This window comes from Clinocottus analis, unplaced genomic scaffold (genome assembly GCF_023055335.1).
Source record: "Clinocottus analis isolate CAN_PGR_092001 unplaced genomic scaffold, fCliAna1.0.p SCAF_2, whole genome shotgun sequence".
Classification (NCBI taxonomy): domain Eukaryota; kingdom Metazoa; phylum Chordata; class Actinopteri; order Perciformes; family Cottidae; genus Clinocottus; species Clinocottus analis.
In genome coordinates this window covers 24,238,519-24,254,093 of record NW_027175931.1, presented here as the reverse complement: position 1 = coordinate 24,254,093, position 15,575 = coordinate 24,238,519, and the positions used below count along the sequence as shown (strand labels likewise).

Below are 15,575 nucleotides of genomic sequence, written 5' to 3'. Positions count from 1 at the left end.
ATATCTGCAAAAACAAAATACACAAAATATGAAAGAGGTTGAAGGTCTTTATTTTTGTGTCACACATTGTTTCCTAGGAGACATGCAGGATTGCAGGTCGATCATTTCCGTAATTGCAGCCCATAAGTTACGTTTTCTTGATAACAGCGATGGCTTCAAACACACTACACAACAGACCTGCAGCCTTAAAGCGCGGCCCTAACTGCGTCTACACAACAGGTTCAGAGAGTCAGGCCCACTTGTACACACAAATAAAATGCAAAAAAAAAAATAACCCTAAATCAAAGCTTCACATTTTCAGAGTGGTACCGGCTCCCGTTGGACAGATGAGTTTACAGCTGTGAAGATCAACAACGTGCTCCTGAAACGCTTCCTTTCTTTTCTGTGCCGTTGGACGCTGCGGTTAGAGTCGCTGGACTTTAGAGTTACAACACAAGTTTGGAGTCGACATGCGATCGATTGGGCACCGTGTGGATTTTTTGAGTCGAATCTTGGCCTCTTTGTTGCGTAATGAGCAGCAAAGCGAAGTAAAGAATATTTCTCAAAAGGTTATTTAAGGTCTCGTTTTGAACCGCCGCCTCGTCAGGTCGCAGGCGCGGCGTCGCTTCATGAGGCCTGATAACAGTCGTACGCCTCCTACAGGAATACTGGACTCTGATTGGTCAACCGTCACACGTCTCAGCAGCGCTGCAGCCTGGTTGGTCGACTGAGGGAAACCTCGACAGTTTAAGTATCAAAAGTGTTGCTGAGGTTAAGAACTCAAAATTAAAAAACTATATTTGACAAAAGAAAACAGTTTAAACTGACCGTCACAGAGACGGGTCAGTGTTATTACATTTTGGACCCCCGGATGTCTCAAATTACTTCAAGGAACTTTTACCAGGTTATTCAACAACGACGCCTCTTTATGACACAAGTAAACGAGACCATCAGAGGAAAAGATGTGTGTTCACCAGGAACTCCTTCAGCGGCTCCTTCCTGGCTTTGCTAAAGGACGTTTGGCAGCTGCAGATTGTTTGACATGAAGAGGTGCTCACCACTTTTGTTCACAGGGCTGTCGGGAGGATCACAGAATGGAAGTTCCTTGTAGTAACTTTAACATCACTTGGGACCCGTGAAGCCATCGTTCCACCGAGGCAAGTGAAGGACGCCGAGAGGAGCACGCGAGCGACGGGTCGACTGCATTCAGCGTGCCAGTTATTCACTTCGGGGGCTTTGAATGTGTTTATAACAACGTACAGAATAAAAATACAGATTAATTAAAACCTCTGCCAGAACAGTACAATACATTCCTGGCTAAAAAGGAGAAGAAAAAAAGTGCTCAATACATTTTAAGAACACATCAGCATTATAAAAAATAAAAATAAAACAAGGCGCCCTATTGAGTCTATGCTTATTCAAGTCTAGATTCTTGGCTTTGAGGCTGTATTGCACTACATTTGAGGCGAAGCGACGGCGTTCTGACAGTCTGTGATATTGTTAAGTGCTACCAGCAAAAGCCCGTCTCCTCCAGTTCCTCTGAACCAGTATGAGCTACAGGAAGTATGTGTGTGAGGAACATGTGTTTTGGAGAGATCAAATGACAAACAAAGGTAATCTATTGAAATATACACGTCCTTAACCGGGTTTCCAACCTGTGGATGCAAGTCTGCATCTCGCAGGGAAAAGGAGCGAAGATTTGTTTTTTTCTTTCTTTTCGTATCAGATGTTTGATTTCCATCACTGGGACCAGTCAAAATAAAGTCATGCTACTGAATTTGACCAGTAATCAATACAATGGTTAGTGGAGATTTCAGAGATATCCAGAAGATGTTTTTGAACCATTTGTGTCACAGATTTAATCCTATTAGTTGTCTGGGCGTACGATATGTGCTTCATTTTGCCATTGGTAAAACATGTCATTCTGTTAAATGTTGATTATATTTAATTGAAATATTAGTTTAAACAGCTCCTATTAGTCTCAGAACGAGGCATTCTGATTGGCTGACAAAGACTCCTTTGTTCTAATCTAAATAGACCAAACCTGCTGATTGAAAAATTATTCAAAGGGGTTTTTCTTTTTTCTGCGTACATCCACCTTCAATCAGAAAATCCAGCTGCGGCATGCTGTTGCGTTATAACAACACAACTCACGGCTCCTGATGGGGATTAAGGTTGTTTTATAGAAATGAATTATACTTTAAACCAACAAAATCTTATGTCGTTTAGGAAAAATTAAGAGGAATTTCGCTGATTAATAAAAAAGCCAAATATTGGGGTGAATTAGAGGAGAAGTAAGGAGCCGAGCATAAGCTGAAATGACCAGGTTATCAAGTACGACATGTCAGCTGGGTCCTGCATCATGAGGCAGCTTTGCTCACCTGCCAGCTTTCAACACACAGCAGAGGATTCAGCAGGCGGAGAGGCAGCACTTTACCAGAAATGGTACAAACAAACATCAAATTCCCAGCTGAGCAGTGAATGGGCGACTATCAGTGGATGGGCAGAAAGGCCGCGATGCTTCATTCAGTCTGTCACAAGTCTCTGCATTTCTGCATGTCTCCCTCTAGAGGCCGGAGGTCGGACTGCGACCTCACTTCTGAAATATGTGACGTCTGCTTCTGAGGATGGCAGCAGATGTCATTCTCTGACCCATTTTTAAAAGCATTAAAGAGAGAAAATAAACTCCATGAACAAAATAAAACAAAAAAAAAATTAAACATTTCTTTAAATAGCAGCTCTTTAAAAAGGAATGATGACAACAAATATGATACAATAGGAATAACAATGTCAACAAGAAATTATCAATCTCCATCATTCTCAGCAACACCATCCTTACCATCAAACATGAAATTGTGAAAAAAATTAAAATAAAACAACCTGACTCCATGGGCTCACATAATATGGAGGCGGCGGTGCGTTTGAAGCGGGGTCGTAGCTCACCGACAGCTCCGAGGTCAAGGGTCATCATCAAGTCGGCCGACGGCGGTCATCCGTGCCTGTGCGTCCGCTTGTTCTGGATGTGATTGGTGGCATCAGAAGAAGAGGGTCTTTGGTGGAGGCGCATCGGGATGAGGTGGAGCCCCGGGGGAGGAAGAGGAATGGGAGGAGGCACTGGTGTCTTCCTCATTGTTCCTCCTCCTCCTCATTCATCATTCATCGTTCTGTCCTGTGGGTGGTCAATCTTCCCCGCCTGCTGCTTCCCCTCAGAGCTCCAGCTCCTTGGACACTTTGGTGGCGATGTCTCTGAAGGCCAACGGCGCCCCCCACAGGCGCTTGAACCTCACACCGCTGCTCTGGCCCAGCCCGCTGGGCAGCTGGCAGACCTCGGCCTCGAAGGCCACGCGGGTGCCGGCCGCTCCGTGGGTGCAGGACAGGAGGAAAGGCCCGGCCAGGTGGACCTGGCAGCCGCAGCCCTGCGCCGCCTCGCGCAGCGCTAGCACCACCTCGGCCGGGTCGCGGGGGCTCCGCACCCTCACATCCCAGCCGCATCGGGGGGTCCGGGGCTCGGCCGCTTTCTGATGCCCAGATAGATGGCGACTGGAAGGTGGAGGAAGAGAAGGGGCGATGCGAATAGAGGGGGGTGGAGGAAAGAATTCAAAACAAACATGGCGGGGCAAGGTGGAAAAGGGATGTTTACAGCAGGAGGGGTGGAGGAGAGGAAGAGGTTTAGACAGCAGGAATAAAGGAGGAGGAGAGGAAGAGGTTTAGACAGCAGGAATAAAGGAGGAGAGGAAGAGGTTTAGACAGCAGGAATAAAGGAGGAGAGGAAGAGGTTTAGACAGCAGGAATAAAGGAGGAGAGGAAGAGGTTTAGACAGCAGGAATAAAGGAGGAGAGGAAGAGGTTTGGATAGCAGGAATAAAGGAGGAGGAGAGGAAGAGGTTTGGATAGCAGGAATAAAGGAGGAGGAGAGGAAGAGGTTTGGATAGCAGGAATAAAGGAGGAGGAGAGGAAGAGGTTTGGATAGCAGGAATAAAGGAGGAGGAGAGGAAGAGGTTTGGATAGCAGGAATAAAGGAGGAGGAGAGGAAGAGGTTTAGACAGCAGGAATAAAGGAGGAGAGGAAGAGGTTTGGGTAGCAGGAATAAAGGAGGAGAGGAAGAGGTTTGGATAGCAGGAATAAAGGAGGAGAGGAAGAGGTTTGGATAGCAGGAATAAAGGAGGAGGAGAGGAAGAGGTTTAGAAAGCAGGAATAAAGGAGGAGAGGTGTGATATGAATGAAGGATTTGAGGAGAAATGGGAGTGAATACACAGGTTTTTAAGTTGAAATGAATGTGTGATGGAAGTGTAAGTAAGGTTGTATGAATGTGAATGCATGAGTGGTTTGGGAAAGGGGGAGAAAAAGAAAAACAATTAATATCACACATTATTGGATTTTTATATCTATATAGCAATTGAAGTCATTGATTGGTAATTGTGTATTTTACATGTACAACAACAAAGGGATATGCAAATCAAACCCACCTCAAGTTAATTGCTCTTGTTAGGCATCGCTTATACATTTATTTAGTTCTTTAATAAGTTAATAATAAAATGTATATAATTAATAACATATACATTCTTTAAAAATCAAACTAAACACCAACTAACACACAGCCTCGGGATGGAAATGAGTTTCAGGGAGCGAGCTGTTGAAGGACACAATGATGATAATTTGTTTTTCTTTCAAATCTGCAGCTTCACCAGCGGCATCATCTACCACAAGGAGCACCACAGTCTGCTAGCTAGCGTTAGCTCGCTGCTGCTGGTTTACCTGCTGTTCTTAACCTGAGACTGAGACTGGGCTGAAGCAGCTGAGAGGAAGTGCACAAGACCTTTAGTCACACACGGATAACATGACACTGAAACCCCTGGAAAAACACAGTGGAGATAAGGTGAGAGCACAAGACCAACACCGCTGTGATATACGTCTAGTAGATGCTTTTGTTGAGGTGACTCATGAATATCTTGGGATGGATCCCATAAATATAACAGATAACTGACAGCAGGTCATAGTTATGTATTTTTCAGGGTTAGTTTGCATTCTCTACACTGTTACGTAGGATTGTTCTGCACGTAAAGAGCGAACATCCAAGCAAAAATAATGATAAAACCCCAAAGCTGATCCTTCTGATGGCTATACAATAGGTTTACGGAGAAAAAACAAATTTATAACTTTAGTTTTTATCTGTTTGTTGTTGTAATAGTGACCGCTGCCCCGTGTTCTCAGGAGCATTACAAGCGTTCATGTTTTCATACAGCAGAGTTTCATTCCTCCATGTGTGACGTCTTTCTTTTGGTTAGAAATGTTTTCCAACCTGTTGCGTCGTTGAGGAAAGCGTGAATGCTTTTAGGGGTAATGATGCATTCAGCTTCTTGTGGACAAAAAGAGTTTAACAACAACAACAACAACAAATGTAATTCTACCTGCAAAGTTTCTTTTATTGGTTTTCTCAGATTTAAAAAAACAAATTCAAATGAACTTCCGAGTTTATCCTGGCAGAACCTTTTATCACCTATTGTGACATCGGAAACACAGAAAACTATTTGGATCAAATTAGAAAACGATCACAAGAATCCTATTTTATCATGATTTTAAAAATCAGAAAAAAGTAGCCGTGTTCACATGTTGTGTCACACAGAAGTGTGAGTCCATGTTTCCTTCTAATGTTTGATCAGCAGAAGGAAACATCAGAGCTCAGTCACCTACGAACACACTCACAGCTGAACACAACGGTTCTGTGTTCACAACAAATCCTTGTAAACACATTTTAGATTAAAGGATTAAACAATTTCAGCGCTTAAATTGAATTACTTTCATATTAGCCGTCAGGCAGAAACTTAAAGGAATGGTTCAACATTTTGGGAGATATGCTGTACAAAATAAGCAGAAAAGAAACTATTCTTTTAACAACAGCAGTAAAACCGGTATTAGCTCACATAAAATCTTCTCTTTCAAGTCTTGAAGAGTAAACTGAAGACCTGATACGTCCTTTAAGGACGCTGGAAATTGGTGGAAAATTGCTATAAAAAACAACTTGTAATGCTGACATGGGAACATGAAAGACTGTTCTGCTGCTGGTCGTCTCTGTTAGGGGAAATAAATGAACACGTGGACTCACCTTGTGACCGGAGATCTGCTGATTCTCTCAGGTTCGTCTGTGACCCTCAAGAGGAAGAGAAACGTATCCGTTAGGAATCAATTGGCCAGCTGGCCCCCAACACTTCCTGTTTAAGGGCTGCAAACGGCTGCGTGACCATGTCAACACACGTCAACCACAACACACGAGCACAACAACCCGTCCTTCAAGTCACAGATGGATCATCACCAACCTACACGCACCACACTGGATGGATGTGCAACAACAACAACAACAACAACAACATGTCAAAGCCACCGACGAAAACAAATGAGAGGGATCAACAAATGTAGAGGAGGTGGACCCAGAGCGGAGAGCCAGGTGTCAACAGACACAAAACACAGTGTGTGTGTGTGTGTGTGTGTGTGTGTTGCAGTGGTGGCCGGATACAAATACAAATCTCATGCTTATTAAAGAACAAATTAGTTTGTCAAAGTAGAACACCGGCCTTGTTGAGAGAAGTGTAATTTGACTTTGGTCTGTGCTGGATGGCAACTGAGGCAGCTGAGGCTGGATGTGTGAATAACATCTGTGAGGTTTTAAGGAAAACTCAAATATTTTTGATTTTGTTTTGGAGCGAGTTGCCGAGAGTTTGGCGCCACGGGACCGTAGAGACGTCGGCTTTCTCTCGAACACAACGGACTTCATAGCACTCGGCTTGTGGGACTCAAAAACACAAATGTCTTTTTCCAAAAATTGTGATCCTGATTTGTTTTTACTGACCGACACCCGTCACCTCGCTAAAGGAGCTAACCAACAGGACGCACGAGCTCACGGCTGCTGGAGGTCAAAGTGTCTCCACCCGACAGGCTGCCAGGTCGCACTGAGTTGGAGGCAGCTCGTTGCACTTCCTCTCCACGGCCACCGGGGGCTCCTGTTGCCGTTTCCCTGAGCGTCAACTCAGGGCTTCATTCCCAGCAACAAATCTCCATTCCAGGAACTGGGGCGGCCTGCAGCAATGTTTCATCGACACATCCAACGAGAAATTAAAGCTCTGATGTCACGCTGGGTCGGACTGAGGAGCTGCTGCAGGGCTTTAGATCTAAATACACATTCAGACGTTTAAAATGTGTGATTCCTGCTAATCCACACAGCTAATCACCGGGAGACCCCTTAGCATTTATGAATGATTATATTTAAACAATTAATTCCTCTTGGATTAACCTCACGTTCTGCCTGAACACCATTAAAAGGTGTTGCATTTGAACCCGTCTGGACGGCGGCTATCTGCTCATGAACTTCACGGCGCGTGACGGCGGACAATCCGTAACGAGGCGGAGAGCCGAGAGAGCGAGGGGAAGAAAAGACGGAGCGGGTGAAGCTCGCGGCCGTGTAACAGCACAATCTGCTCGGTGTCTTGAGGGAGAGCTGTGCAAGATCCCCTTGAGGGATAAATCCTGGTTACGTAACTAAGCCTGATTTTAAACGGGAGTGATGTCGGGTCAGAGCGTCGGGACGCTGCCGCAGACTTCTTTTGAGCGCTCTGGTCCTGCAGAGGGCTCGCACGCACGCTACGTACTGAGGTCACGGGTTCACATCCACGATGCCCCGTTTCAATTATTTAATTCTTTTGACCCGTTGCACCTTTTTACCCACGCAGGGATCTTTACGGTTAAGATTTAACATTTTAAAAAGGACAGGTCGTTTGAAAAGGAATAAATCAGCAAAGCTTTTCTGTCGATTCTTTGTTAACACTGGAGGCAGAATTGTGCGCACAAAAGGGTAAATTGTTCCACGTTGACGTGGAACAATTTACCCTTTTTGCCGTGTCCACATTCTTTGAACCATCTCATACCTCAGTTATCGGTTTGACTGTAGATGCCAAGCAAAAACATAACGTCTTGTGCCCTTATGTGACCGTTTAGAGCGAGGCAAAGTCCTGTATATTAGAAATGTTTTTGTAGTAATTCTCTTTCCATCCCAACTGCAATCAATAAAGCTAAATATCTAGCATGTGTTTGTCGCAAATCCTAAGTCAAAACCTTTTCTTCATCCCTTCGTTAGTAATGACAAACGGCCTGCATGTCTGCCTGAATGTGAGTATTCTGGGTACTCATTGCTCATCATCGCAGTCTTTCTAAAGTTTCTAAAGTTGTTTGCGTTCATAGTGATCATTTTGGAGGAAGGCCTGAAGTTTCTAGCTGCTAGCTAGCGCTGTGCTAATGCTGCTAGCTAATACTTTAGAGAAGAGTTGGCCGGACTGGGTTTTTGGATTGAAGTTCCTTCAGTGTTTCCTACCAAAGCTCTGATGTCGGCGCAAATAGTTTGCTCTTTGATTCAGAAGGTTTGACAACAAGAAAGGCTCTTGAAGGTTTTAGATCAGCAGCACGTTCTCTATCAAACTGGAAACGTGTGAAAGTGGGACTACAATGTCCATGTTTGGTAAATGATATACAAAGAGACAGATTCAACCCCTGAAACTTCAAACAGACCCGGTCATGCACACTGCATTACCAGTCGTGAGGAAGTCTTGACCTCAAAGGCAGCCAATGAACCGCTCTCTCTCTTTATCCTTTACTTTTCTACTTCCGGCTTGTATGAAACACCAATAAAGCAGCACTCCCCTCTTCCCCCCCTCTGCCCTGGTTCCTCTGCTCGCAGGAACAGCATGGCAAACATATGGTGTTGGTTACATGACTCAGACTGGTACAGTTGGGCTGCAATGAACTCAGAGGCGACACACAAAACACATGCACATCTTCATCAGAGTGTTTCTTCTAAAAGACAGTTGTGTGTCTCCAACGAGGGGAGAGCTTGAACACCCGCTTCGAAAGATCAACTCCCCCTTATTGCCCCAGAAAAAACAATACAGGTATATGTGCTGAGCAGGTGATGGTGACACCTTAAGTCTCTAGTGAGAGCTACAGCGTGAAGCCAGCAGACACAAGCAGACACACACAAGCAGACACACACAGACAGACAGACAGACAGACAGACAGCTGCTGATTAGAGTTGTCGTCACATAAACATAAGACTTTTGAGACAGAGCTGCTCTACGGGGAGAAAATTGTAAACTGCGTAATATTTTCATGGCCACAGCCCCAGAAAGTTTGATGAATATGAATTTTGGTCAATTTTGGTCCAAATAGAGGCTCTAACATTTAGACTCAATGTTTCTAGTCAACCCGTCAATATCGTCATATTGTAATATGACGCAATCTGTTTTTGTGTGTGTTATGAAGAAACTCGACAAGGTTTCTGCACCACTACCAAGTTAAATGAAACACACATTATATATATATATATATATATATATATATATATATATATATATATATATATATATATATATAGAATTGCAATTTAATACCAATTTCACGACCATACTAAACAATTAATACAACACTTTTTTTCAGTACTTCCCAGCAATATATAAAATAATTCCTAAAGAATATCATTAAATGAACTGGACCCGGATAAGTGCCAGGAAATGGATGATGGATCAATAGAAAGGGATAGATTTCTTTCTAAATTGTGACATGACAGACGTTTGAGCTTCTGTAGCTCGCGGCTGTGACATGAACACGAACATCCTCCTGCACTAAATCCACTGTTGGTCAAATCTGTTGCGTCTTTTGTGAATTAAATGTAAAAGTCCTAAAGCAGTGATACACAACTTGAAGGTGCCGGGAGGCTCGTCGACCAATTTGCATTTTACTTTGAAAATAAAATTGATTCACAATGTGAAATGTTCTATGTACCCAGTTGAAAAATAATCAAGACTAATAGAGTTTGCGCTGCCAGGGGAGGTCCGGGCTGCATTCACAGCAAGTGAGGCGCTGCAGCACTTTAGTGCACGTTTGTTACTTGAAAAGTGACCCGTGTGATTTAAATGCCCCCCCCCTCTCGCCGCTTATGTAATGTCAGGTTGCGTTTCTCCAAAAGTTGATTCCGGGTTTGACTTTTGGCTGCAGGCCCGTGTGTTTTTCCATCACCTCTCTCGTTGAAGTGAAGGGGAAGACTGGCCGCCTGGCAGCGTCGACTGATTTGCAGCCGAAGCCCCAAATGTCTTTTAAAGATTTATTCACTGGCAGCTAAAAAGTCGCCCTGAGAAAAAACGGTCCCCTGATCTATAATAGCCTCTTTTTTGTGACTGAATTAAAGGCCTTTGGACACTATTTTGTGCGCTTTAGATACTGTGCTTGGTTTCTTTTTAATTTGATTCACTAGATTAGCCACAGACATTAGGTTATTTACTCTATAAAGAACTTAATTTCCAGAAAATACATGACATAGATCTAGATCTATAGATCTAGATCTAGATCTATAGATCTAGATCTATAGATCTAGATCTATAGATCTATAGATCTATAGATCTAGATCTATAGATCTAGATCTAGATCTATAGATCTAGATCTATAGATTTATATCTAGATCTATAGATTTATATCTAGATCTATAGATTTATATATAGATCTATAGATCTATATCTATATATAGATCTCTCTCTCTCTCTCTATATATATATATATATATATATATATATATAGAGATCTATAGATTTATATCTATAGAGATCTATAGATTTATATCTATAGATCTCTATAGATTTATATCTATATATAGATCTATATATATAGAGAGAGATCTATAGATTTATATCTATATCTATATATCTATATATACATCTCAATACAGTGATATTAAATGACATGTAATATGATAGAAGACTGTATTTACGCCGGCCACTTCTATTAAGACACCTTTCAATCAAGCAGACGTAACGCTTTAAGTTTTTTGTAAAGAAAGAAAGAGGAAAATTATTTTTCCTCTATCTTTATAAAAAGGAAAAAGAGGTTTTCCGGTTCATATCAGTACAGATGGACTTTTTTTTAGAGCTTTTGAATTTAACTCACCCGCTGATTACAACGCCTGCCTGTAGAGAAGCTTTTCCTCAGATAAATGTTTGCACAACTAAACTCCAAACGGCAACAGACAGTGAATGACGGGCAGCGGGGATGACAGGGCTCTGACAAGAAGCAGGCAGGCAGACAGAAGCAGCCAGAAAACATGGGAAAGGAAGACTTACTAACTGTTTTTGTCCCCTGTGGGAGGGTGCAGCCCGACATGGACTTGTTTGAGCTCTGACGTTTAGAAGGGTCAAGAGAGACCCTAGGAGGAGAAAGGAAGAAGAGAAGGAGATGTAAAGAGGATGAGGGGAATAGTGGAAAAAAAACAGGAAAATCAACAGCAGAAAGTCAGAGAGACATTGAACAAAAGAGAAGTGAAGGTGTGTGGGGACTGTATGCACGGTCGTTCAGGAAAAAGAAGGATAGAAGACTGCCGAGGAAAAGCAAAAAGTTGTTAAAGAATCAAACAAACAAACCGACAGACAAAGCAACAGTAAGCAGCAGAACTGACCGGGACAGACACACACCATGTCCAAATGAGCAGCAGACCTGGGTCCAACAGTTTAGAGAACTACTGGGTCTCTGCATCAGCAAAACGGTTGATGGCCGAAGCTGGAAAGTGCAGGATTGAAACTACTTTTAACTTGAATTGAACTTAATGTTCAACTGCATGCATGTGGCATGCATCACAGGGTTTTAGGGCCTCCCATTACTGCTGCTGCTTCTGCAGGATGAGAGATTGTATTCATTGTTTTCCAGGAAACTTAACGCTTCGCAGCTCAAAGTTAAGTCAAATTGTTGCTGTTTATTTGCATGCTCATGTTGCCGAATCTTTTCATTCAAAGTAGATGGATGAAGCTCTCCTACATGTCATTTCTGAAAATACTGAGGGAAAAGAATCATGGCAAAAGGTCATCATATATTATATGAATAGTATTTCTTCCTCTCCCTCCTGAGCTTATATTTTCCACTTCCACTCTTTTAGGAGGTTTGGATGGTATCAGCACCAGCAAATGCACAGATCCCTTCTCTGTAAATGTGCCTTTCTCTCTATATAAATGAATATAAACATCTATCTTGTTTGCACATGTTGCTGAAGAAACAACATGAAGAGACAAAATCTTTGGTTTCATCCAATGTTGATTGGTTCCAACTGCTCTTATTATTTTTCATTTTCCGGACGTTGATTACGGCTTTATTCGGTTTCTCGTCATATAACTTATTTACTGTTTCATAATTGCCGTTTCCTGCAGGACGAGTTTTCAAAAGCAAACGTTGTAGGGAGCAGGTGGCGAGAGAGAGGGAATCCTGTTTAAACACTACTAGGCCCAGGTCTGAGGCCTGCAGGTCATCATCAGAGAGGCTGGTGGGTTAGTACTGTTAAGGAAGAGCAGGTGAGAGGCAGCGAGGTCAGCTCAATGTGTACAGCAGGAGGCGCTACACTGTCATCAGCCTGTCCACATTCAGGCTGTCCCTGCTATCACAGTTGGATCGTTAGCAGCAATCATCAAACACAAATCCTGGAAAATACTGTTTGATCTTGAGTTATGCTTCTCTCTGCTCCTTCTACACTGTCCTCCTCCTCCCAGCTTCTCCCCTTACCTGCGGGTCAACTTGGAGGTGAGTTTGCTGAGCAGGTTGCTCGTGGTTCGGGTCCTGGCTTGCGGCAGCGGGCTGGCGTCGTGGGACAGCGTCGGGGAGACCGGGGGGGCGTGCGAGGGGGGGCGGCGGTCTCGAATCTGCCCGCCGTGGAACGTGCTCCTCACCGTGGAACCTCTGGAGAGACGGGAGGAGGGCGTGGAGGACGAGGAGGCCCCGGAGGCACCGGCAATGCTGTGGGTTGAGGGGGAGGAGGGAGGCAGCCGGTGGGATATGGAACTGGAGGGAGAACAGGACGGAGAACAGGAGAACAAGAAGGAGAACAGGATGGAGAACAAGAAAGAGAACAAGAAAGAGAACAAGAAAGAGAACAAGGGGGAGAACAGGAGGGAGAACAGGAGGGAGAACAAGACGGAGAACAGGAGAACAAGCAGGAGAACAGGAGAGCAAGAAGGAGAACAAGAGGGAGAACAGGAGGGAGAACAGGAGGGAGAACAAGAAGGAGAACAGGAGGGAGAACAAGAAGGAGAACAGGAGGGAGAACATGAGGGAGAACAAGAGGGAGAACAGGAGGGAGAACAAGAGGGAGAACAAGAGGGAGAACAAGAGGGAGAACAGGAGGGAGAACAGGAGGGAGAACAAGAGGGAGAACAAGAGGGAGAACAAGAGGGAGAACAAGAAGGAGAACAGGAGGGAGAACAAGAAGGAGAACATGAGGGAGAACAAGAGGGAGAACAGGAGGGAGAACAGGAGGGAGAACAAGAGTTGTTATCAAGATCATTTCAAGTGGTGAAATCTACGACGAGCATTACAGTCGTAAGTCAAAAATAATGAATAAATAATAAATGTCGAAGCTTTAGGAGATGGGGAATATTCCCTGAAAAAACATGTAAATTTAGGAGAGCAAAATCAGAGTTTTTTTGTTTATTTTTTTGTCAAAGAACCACATCTTCTTCTCTTTGTCTGTGGTTGCAGTGAGCTCATCAGACCACTGATGCCTTCGGACAGAACCACCACACCAACACATGCATAGTGATCATAACGTACAGATTATTACCAGCTGTATTCTTGAAAAACATATTTCTGTTATATTATTTCTTGTTTCCAAATGTTCACAGCACACCAAGTCATTTATGGTTTACTACCACAAACAACCCAAATAAAACATGACATGAAGACAGTTACATTCTGGATTTCTTCTTCAATAAACCCGGAAATTATGGAAAGAAGGATCAGTAATTTAAAAAAAGCTACATGGCTTTTGCTTAGTTTTTGACGACCACTTATATTTACACGAGCGTGAAGCATTGTGTTTGATTTAGGATTGAAATCAAGTGCATTTAACATCTGTAATGCTTGTAATTTAATCTGAACCCACAGATAGGAAATGTCAACAGTTAGTCCTAATCTCTCAGTCCAATTCCCTTACTTACACACACACACACACACACACACACACACACACACACACACACCTCGCACCCCTGACTGGCTGCTGGCCCGAGGCTGCTTTCCATAACGCTCTAGATCACACCCCCACAGTGTTCAAGTGGGGCAGAACCATTAAATGAGCTGAAGAGCAGCCGCCGCAGAGCAAAACCACTCAACGTCACCGTGAACTAGCGGCCGTCTGCAGCTGACGGCAGGCGAGCGGGGAGGCTTGAGAGGTGAAGACGAGGGGATGATGAGGAGACGAGGAAGGCGAGAGGTCGACTCGGTGCCAGAGTGAGGAAGAGAGAGAGCGCAGAAAGGGCGAGAGAGAGGCTGAGGACGTTTAACTCACTTCCACAGTGAACTTCTCACATTTCCATTTAAAAATACTTTTTAAACCGTTTTTTTCTCCCTTCCCTGTTGCAGCACGACGCTCGAGTATAAATCATTCACACGAATAGAAGGGTTGAGACTGCACTGGATTTAAAAAAGACAACTCTGTAGTCATTTCTAGCTGAAGACAAAACAAGGCTTCTTATGAGTTAATAAGAATAAAAACATGAACTTCCTTCCGGTCAAGAGGCTGCAGGTCTGCAGACCTTCAGGCTTATTGGAGGCTGCAAACCATTTCATGCACTCCATGATATGTTCTCATCTAAGTTACTGTGCGTCTCATGATGACATACACTCAAGCAACTTCAATCACCGTAGTACATTTGATTCTCTCAATAGCATCATGTGTCAGGTGCTCATTGACACACAGAGCATTCAGTGGGAATTGTAGGACTTTTATGTTCCCGTGGACCAACGTGTGAAGCTCTTTGCCTCCAGAACAAAAACAAAAGGTTCCTAAATGGGATGATTGTTTAACTCAAGCGTATTTGAAGTGTTCACTCATGCAGTCATGAATTATCTGGTGACATCTGCTTGTTTTATGGCATTTTCTTCTATTGTAGTTTACATTACATATTTCCCCCCACACAAATAAACATTTAGTAAATTCAAAATATGATCTAAATGAAGTACACTTCAATATGTCCTTTGCCTGCAGCTGCAGTCCTGTCTGTCTTGGCATGAGGTGACTTATCTTCCGGTGTCCTCATAGATTAGTGTCTGTGTGAATAATGTGTGTATACGCAGCAATGTGTGTCTGTTTTACATCAACTAAATATGATGAACTATAGACACATGCACGCTGCTGTGTACATGGTCACGTGAACTATAGTCACATTGTTTTCAAGTCGATTTCGAAGAACTAAATGTGACTGTGTGTGTGTGTGGTGTGTGGTGTGTGGTGTGTGTGTGTGTGTGTGTGTGTGTGTGTGTGTGCCATCAACCACTCTGGCATGGCATCACATTGACAAGGCCTCTGAGGCAAATGGAGGGTTATGCTGGCACAATGTCCACCCTCACTTCATCCTGCTCCCCTCCTCTTTCCTGCCCCTCTCGCTCCCTCTTCCTCACCCTCCTCCCTCCCTCTCGATCTTCCTCACCCTCCCATCCTCCCCGTTTACCTGTCACGCTTTACCTCCATTAGACTCGCAATGCCTGAAAAGCTCACGGCGTGTCGTCTAATCTAAACGGAGGAGGCAAAAC

General features: G+C 43.7%; 1 protein-coding gene across 6 annotated transcripts in view; it reads right to left on the bottom strand.

Moving 5' to 3' along the window:
- Positions 1 to 35: 35 nt before the first annotated feature.
- The window catches only part of mark4b (MAP/microtubule affinity-regulating kinase 4b), a 45,416-nt gene continuing 29,876 nt past the window's right edge, over positions 36 to 15,575 (bottom strand). For 2 of the 6 annotated variants that reach the window (XM_068585033.1, XM_068585034.1), the window contains exons 15-18: positions 12,552 to 12,827; positions 11,129 to 11,211; positions 6,082 to 6,118; positions 36 to 3,519 (exon numbers count right to left, since the gene is read on the bottom strand). In XM_068585033.1, coding sequence (XP_068441134.1) covers positions 3,186 to 3,519; positions 6,082 to 6,118; positions 11,129 to 11,211; positions 12,552 to 12,827 — 730 coding nt within the window. In that variant the 3' untranslated portion in view covers positions 36 to 3,185. Of the gene's footprint in view, positions 3,520 to 3,552; positions 6,127 to 11,128; positions 11,212 to 12,551; positions 12,828 to 15,575 lie in introns of those variants that run through there. The other 4 variants (XM_068585035.1, XM_068585038.1, XM_068585037.1 and 1 more) reach the window with 3 other exon arrangements.